A 7716-nucleotide genomic window follows, 5' to 3' on the forward strand; every position below is an offset into this window, starting at 1 on the left:
AGCCTGGAGAGGAGAAGGCTCCAGGGAGACCTTCTTTCAGTAGTTGAAGGGGCCTGTCAGAAAGCTGGGGACAGACTTTTGAGCAAGCCCTGTTGGGACAGGACAAGGGGGGATGGTTTGAAACTCAAAGAGGGAGATTGAGACTAGAGAGAAGGAAGAAATTGTTGATGCTGAGGGTGTTGAGCCCCTGGCCCAGGCTGCCCAGAGAGGTGGTCGCTGCCCCATCCCTGGAACCATCCCAGGGGAGGTTGGAGGTGTCTCTGAGCACCCTGCTCTAGCTGCAGATGTCCCTGCTCCCTGCAGGGGGGTGGGACTGGGTGACCTTGCAAGGCCCCTTCCCACCCAACCCAGTCTGTGATTCAGTGTATACACAGTGGTCTCAGCTGCCACGCTTCCCCAGGGCTAAAGAAAGAGCCAGGCACCCACCTGGACTCACCCCCACCCTGAGAGAGCCCCCGGGCCCTTCTCTCCCCAGCGACTACGAGTACCTGCGCGAGCACTTCCGCGAGAAGCATTTCCTCTGCGAGGAGGGCCGGTGCAGCAGCGAGCAGTTCACCCACGCCTTCCGCACCGAGATCGACTACAAGGCCCACAAGACTGCCTGCCACAGCAAGAGCAGGGCAGAGGCCAGGCAGAACAGGCACATCGACCTGCAGTTCAGCTACGCCCCCCGGCACCAGCGCAGGAACGAGGGTGAGCGGGGCTGGGCGCGGGGGTGCGCGGAAACGTGTTCGGTCCTGTCCCTTGGAGGGATTTCCAGGGACATCTGGTGAATGTTTCCTAGCCTGGAAGAAATCCTGAATGGAGAGGGTGGGTGAGCCCTGGAATGGGACCCCAGGAGGGTGTAGTGCCTGTAGTGCCTGTCCTTGAAGATGAGGACTAGGTGCCCTTTAAAGGGCCCTCCTGACCCACTGCACCCTGTGGTTCTGTGATGACCAGACAGGGCTCTGGGCATCCTCGTGTAGTTTGAGCATTGGCTTTGCTCGAGTGAGGGATGGAGCAGATGACATCCAGAGGTCTTCTCCTACCTGAAGTGTTTGGCATTGTTTGCCCCTGCTCTGTGTGTATTTATTGGTAATATATCATTTTAGGGAAAATTGCTGACTTCCTGCTCCTGGTTGTCATTACCTGAACTATCTGCATTGCAGTTGATACAACATAGTGATGACCATGGAGTAGCATGTCCACTTGGGAGCACAGGGATCAATGTACATGTGAACTTCTGTTCTTCATAGAACTGTTATGTAGAGAGACCTCTGTGTGAAACCAAAACTACTCAGAATTCCTGTCACAGGTTCACACATGGAATCCATGCACCATGAGATGTATTCTGCTGTAGCGATCCTTAAGGTTACACAGACTCATCAGCAGAAAGAAATCCAGATGGGTTTGTTTGTGCTGCTGTGTTTTCTGTAAATCAGATAATTTTGAGAGTGATGAGCATCCCTGCTGTTCAGGTGTTATTGGTGGTGAGGACTATGAAGAAGTGGACAGGTACAACAGGCAGGGGAGGTCGGGCAGATTGGGCGGCCGAGGGAGTCAGCAGAACAGAAGAGGCAGCTGGAGGTACAAGAGGTGAGTAGCACAACATTTTGTGGACTTTTGTTGCTGCTTAGTCGTAGTTTTTACCTGCAAATTAATGGTGTACCAGTAGGAAGGCAGCGGGTACAAAATTTGGAAGCCTCTGTAGTGAATACTTGAGGAGCTTTCAGTCCAAGCCTCTGTGCTGACTACATGCTTGGTCAAATTGAACTTACTCTGTGTGAAATTTCAGCTCTCTGGAGTTGACACAGGAAGCAAATGATCTAGTCTTCAATTTGTGGGTTAAATAAACTCAGAATCCTGAATGAATTTCAGCAACTGTTCCTATGTGAACTTTTCTAAGTAGGGTTTTGTGAAGTGAGAAGCATTTGCAGGTTAAATGGACTTTTTGGTCTGGGTAATCCTGAAGTTCCTGTTCTAAGGACCATGCTTTTCATTGAACTAACAGATCTCTGTGTGGCCAGACTGAGTGCTTTGGAAAAAGAAGAGGGTTAAGTATTGACATGAAACTTTGCATTTATATGTCTCTCCATCCACACAAGACCCGAGTGCTTTATACATACTGCACATCTGTTTTTCTTCTTTTTCTTGCTGGACAGTCAGCTGGTTCATTACTGGTGATTTCACTGGGGGAAAAAAGTCCATCTTGAAACACTTCCTCTGTTGGTGTCGCATGTGGATCGTGCATGTGTTGAGAGTTCATGACAAACCATGTTTCAAAGAATTAGCGTGGCCTACGAGTATGATTTCATACATTTGAACACAAAGGGGAGAGACAAGTGTCCCCCGTGCATCCCTGTACTGCCTCTCCCAGTTCACTCCAGTTTCTTCTGGCCTGGATTGTGACTACCACACGTAGAACGTGCAGATCCAGGGGGTGAATGTTGCCTGTGCCATCAGCCGGTGCCAGGGCGGATTGGAGGGTGGCTTTGGTGGGGCCTTCTCAGCAGGTGGCAGCACAGGATCAGGGACAGTCATCGGAGCTGGCACCCGAGAGGTGGGAGCTGGCGTGAGGTGAAGCTGCTCTGTAACCCTGACTGTGTGACCAAGAAACTCTGCCCTGTCCTGCAGGGAGGAGGAGGACAGGGACGTGGCGGCGGCGGTCAGGGCCTCTGTGGCAGCTAAACGGCAGGAGGAGAAGAAGCGAGCGGAAGACAAGGAGGAGAGCAGGGGTAGGAAGGAGGACCTGAGGGATCCTGACCCCCTCGGCTCCAAACGTGTGCCAAAGGCTTCAGGTGGTGCTGTGGGTGAGTGCTGGGCACGCTGTGCAGCTGCAGGGGGGTGTGGTGGGTGTGGAGGTGGGCCTGGCAGAAGTGGGAAGCCCCATGAGAGCGATTACACGGTCTGGTTATGACCTGAGAGCTGCCCAGAGCTCTGTTTGGTCCCTGGGTATGGCCCAGCTGGGATGCCAGGCAGGGTTCCAGGCTCAGCTTTGCCTGCAGGCCTGTCAAAAAGCTGGTGGACATCCTGTGCAGGCAGTGGAGTGCTGACCTCTGGTAGGAGCGTGGAGCAGACACCTCCATCTCGGGAGGGTTCCCTCACAAAGCAGTTCCCATGCAGTGCTCTGCTCACGTTGAGGGTGATGAGTTCATTTCCCATGTGCTGCAGCCAGGACACGATGACATAATGGTGACTGCAGATAACTGAGGGAACAGTGATGCAGGGACTTCAACTGTCCTTTTGGAATGTCAGAGCTGACATCACCAGCTGCTGAAAATAGGACTTCTTAATGCTGCTGCCATGTTCATTGATGGCTCCCACTCTGAAATGAATGGATTTTAGTTGAAAACTGTTTCTTTGCTCTTTTTGTCAACACTCCAAAAGAAGCAGCTGCAAATGGTGCTTTGAGCCAAGATGACTTTCCAGCCATTGGTTCGGTGGTGGGACCTCCCCAAGGGTAAGTTTGTGCCAGGCTGCAGCAGTGAGGGAGCAGAGGGGTCCCTCGTGCCACCCTGAGCGGTGGCGTGAGGAGGCGCAGAGGGGCGTGGGGCTCGTCGTGCCGGGGGGAGCTCTGCTGCCTCTGCAGCCCCAGGTAACAGGATCTGCTTTTCCTCCCTCAGCTCTGCCCAGCTAGCAGCAGTGAAGCTTAAAGAAGAGGATTTCCCAAGCTTGTCCTCCTCTGCAGCACCTGCCATTTCTGCCGGGATGCCTCTGACATACACAGCGACGGCAAAGAAAGCGACTTTCCAAGAGGAGGATTTCCCAGCTCTGGTGTCCAAAATGAGACCCAACAACAAAACAGTAACTCACATCACATCTGCCTGGAACAACGGTTCCAGTAAAAACGTGGTCAAAGCCATGAGCAACCCCTGTGTGAACCAGATGGCCAAAAAACCACCCTCCTTGAACAGCACTAAGGGAAGTAAGAAGAGCAATAAACTCTCTCAGTCAGATGATGAAGACGGCGGGAGCGGCTTGACGACCCAGGAGATCAGAAACACACCAACGATGTTTGAGGTGTCCTCCTTGCTGGCAGTTTCTACCTCACAAACTTTTACAAAGGTGAGCAGGAAAAAGAAGATGGGGGCTGAGAAGCAGAGAGCATCATCCCCACACCTCTCACAGGAGACATCGTTTCCCAGGTCATCGGCCGAGAAGCTGCCGGAAGCAGAGCGGACATCAAGCACATCTCCTGCTCTCCACGGCCCTGACAGGTCCACTGCTGTCCTGAATGGTCACTTGGAAAAACCATTAGCCACCTGTAGTACACCCAAAGAGCCCCCCGGCCTTAAAAAGCCCACAGTGACTAACAAATGCCCCTTACCTCAGGAAGACTTCCCAGCTCTTGGGAGCTCAGGGTCTGCTCGGATGCCCCCACCACCAGGTGAGTGCTACAGGGCACGGCCAGCTTGGCTTGGAGGTCTCTTAGAGGAAGATGGGTGACGTGTATCAACTGCTAACCCCTGCTGGGGTAGGTGCTGAGCTTTAAAACCAGTCTGGGTGACACGGGTGGGCTCGAGGGTCCTCTGTAAGTGGTGGTGGAAGCGATGGCCCTGCTGGGACACGTCTGCTCCGTGCCCCTGTGGGTGTCTCAGGGGTGAGCAGCCTGACTTTCCCTGCTGCACCTCCCACCCTGGGACTTCAGGAGCCATTTCCCTTTGCTTTGATAACGTAAAAGTGCTTTTCAGTGTGAGGGTGAGGGGGTTTTAAAGCTATTTTCCACTGACAAAGTAACTGAACAGTTAGGGAAACATCAGCTGCTGTGAAGTGCTGCTTGACCTGTTCAGGCAACAGGTTTCCAGCTCTCTATTTTTTTTCCAGTATCATGATGTCTGTGCTGCTGACTCTTACTTGGTGCTCCTGGGGAGTACGTCAGAGCGCTGGAGTTAGGTTTAGGTGGTGGTACGTGGGTGCTGCAGATCCCAGCTCTGAGTTCCTGCCTGTCTCTTGCCTTCTCCAGGCTTTAACACCGTGGTGCTATTGAAGAGTCCTCCTCCGCCCCCGGGGCTGTCGGTGCCTGTCAGCAAACCCCCACCAGGCTTTGCTGTCATCCCATCCACCAAGGGCTCTGAACCTGTCACTACAGCTTTGAAGGAGTAAGTAAAAGGCCTTGGAGTTGGAGATGTCACGTGTGAAGGATCTCAGTTGTGTCCTAAGGGCCTCAAACAACCCATGAAACACCCTGGGGGGATTATTCCATCGGGTGCCACCGCTGAGGCCACCAACCCCACGAGTCCCGTGGCCACTGTGGGCTGGGCTCAGGAGAGGGGTGAAACAAAGCCCAAGCATCGTGTGGATGCGGGGCCGAGGGGCTGAAGAGCTGTGTGCTGTGGCAGCTCAGACCTCTGGCTTTTCTGGTTTTGTTTGGAAATCTGCAGCTTCCACCTCTTTCTTAACCTTCCCGTTGAGTCTGTGTGAGCCAGAAGCGTGTTTTCCTCGGTGACCTCTAAACACCTTCACTGTTCTGAGCTCTGTCCAGGGCCTTCCTGGGTTAGAGAGATGAGTTGAGGGGAAAAGAGGAGAGGAAGATTTGTGTAGGTTGAATGCAGACACCTCTATGAATCTCTTGGGTTTTATTCATGGTGCAGTCTTTGTTCTGCAGGTCTTTTTAGTGAGCCCAGCTTAGAAAACAGCCACTCCAGGCTTTGTTAAACTTGGGATTTTAAAGATTCTGTCTAGGTGAAGCTGGACTGTGTGATCCCACAGGGCACCTTCCGTCGTCCTGGGGGTACTCGTGGTGACTCCACGTGGCTGGGTGGAGGAGGGGGTGAGGAGCACGGCCCGCAGCGCGTGTCACACGCAGCCGTGTCAGAGTCACTGTTGTCTTCTCAAACACAGGCCAAAATCCTGTCACGGGTCGTACTTGATACCTGAAAACTTCCAGCAGAGGAACATTCAGCTGATCCAGTCCATCAAAGAATTCCTGCAAAGCGATGAGTCCAAATTCAATAAATTCAAAACTCATTCTGGGCAGTTCAGACAGGTGAGTGGGCAAGAGCCCTGCGGGTTGGAACTGGATGATCTTTTAGGTCCCTTCCAACACACAGCAGCCTAGGATTCTGTGAACCTTCAGATTCCTAAAACCACCTTCCCTGGGAGAAAGTGAATCCCAGGGGGATTTTTTTTTTTACATGTATTTTTTTTATCCTAATTCCCATTCTCTTTCCACCGAAGGGTCTGATCTCTGCAGCACAGTACTACAAAAGCTGCCGAGAACTGCTTGGAGAGAACTTCAAGAAAATCTTCAGTGAGTTGTTGGTGTTGCTGCCGGACACAGTTAAGCAACAAGAACTGCTCTCTGCTCACAACGATTTCCGAATCAAAGAGAAACAGAGCTCAAACAAACCCAAAAAGAACAAAAAGAATGTTTGGCAGACGGACTCCAACTCCGATCTCGACTGCTACATCTGCCCAACGTGTAAGCAAGTGCTGACTCAGCAGGACGTTGTCACCCACAAAGCTTTGCATCTGGAGGACGAGGAGTTCCCCTCCTTGCAAGCCATCAGCAGAATCATCAGTTAGCTCTCCCCAGAACCCAATAAAACCCGCTCTGTCTCTGAGCATGCACTTTTTGGGTGAGGTTTGGGGGGGCGGCGTGGCTCGGAGCCGGCGCCGGGTGTGTGGTCAGAGGGGGGTGGCTGCTGGGGAGCCCTCGGTGCCACTGAGAAACACTGTGCAAGGGGCTCCTGGGACCGCCCCCCGGCGAGGGGACATCCAAAGGCTGAGCTGCTGAAACGCCCGAGTAGAATTAGGCTGAAGTGGGGGGGACAGGGGACAGGCAGGGGCCACCTTTCCTCTGTAACATGCAATAGCTGCGACAGTACTTGCAGATCTGAAGCCTCACGGGGAACACGATAGGGGGATAAGCATCTGGTGTGGGGTTTTTTTCTTTCTGTTTTTCAAGGGGATGGGGGAAGATTATGAATCACTGAAATGACCGGGAGCAAAAGCAGCTTCCTTTATAATATTCTGATTTATTTTTTGTGCTGTTTCTGTGACCACGAAAGTCACGGTAGTCAGGGGTATAGAGGTGCAGAAAAGAAGCTCCTCCCTGGGGAGCCAGACCGTTAGAGCCACATGTCTGTGATCGTGGGGCTGCTCACACAGCAAAGAGAATTCCAGGCTGAACACAAAAACTAATTCTGCTACTTGAAGGATGGGACTGATCCGTGTGATGAGTTGAACGTAAGATTTGAAGTTGCCTCTGACTTTTTCTGTAACGTGTTCTTGAAAGAAACTTATTTTGTAGCACTGCATGTAGAATACCCTGAAGGCTTTACCGCCCGTGAAGATCACTTCACCGTAATTTTATTTAATGACTGCCATGGTTTCTAATTTTCTTGGATGTACTGGTGGTGGTAGCTCCAAACAACAGCCTGTTGGGACATTAAATGCTGCTGCTCCCTGACCGCGTTTCCCTGCAGTGCCTTCCCTGCCTCTCTCTGTTTACAGCGGTCTGTGCTCACAGGGGTCACTTGTTCAGAGCCTGCTCCTCGCTCTGTTGCTCGGCATCTCCAAATTCCACCTTGGAGGCAAGATCTGTAAAACCTGCTCCTGTTTGAAGTGGCTCCTTCAGCAGCAGCTGGGAGGGGGCAGGGGCTGAGTCCTCCCCGTGGTGCATTTCCGTGGCCACGTCTGAGCCGCTCCCACCCTGGCAGACCAGGTTTAGTTATTTTTAACAGATAGGAATAAAGTTGGAATTAATTTATGTAATTTTCAGTGACAAAACACTGC

The 7716-nt window shown here is 52.4% G+C and overlaps 1 protein-coding gene across 1 annotated transcript; it reads left to right on the forward strand.

Annotated features, from left to right (window-relative positions):
- Positions 1–475: 475 nt before the first annotated feature.
- ZNF598 (zinc finger protein 598) lies at positions 476–6542 on the forward strand (the record flags this gene model as incomplete). Its single annotated transcript, XM_008940220.1, has 8 exons — positions 476–693; positions 1458–1575; positions 2614–2789; positions 3367–3439; positions 3603–4366; positions 4943–5078; positions 5821–5965; positions 6157–6542. Coding segments are annotated over 8 exons (1978 nt in total), but the record flags the coding sequence as incomplete, so codon positions are not given.
- Positions 6543–7716: the final 1174 nt, after the last annotated feature.

Source organism: Merops nubicus, unplaced genomic scaffold (assembly GCF_000691845.1).
Source record: "Merops nubicus isolate BGI_N331 unplaced genomic scaffold, ASM69184v1 scaffold33015, whole genome shotgun sequence".
Classification (NCBI taxonomy): domain Eukaryota; kingdom Metazoa; phylum Chordata; class Aves; order Coraciiformes; family Meropidae; genus Merops; species Merops nubicus.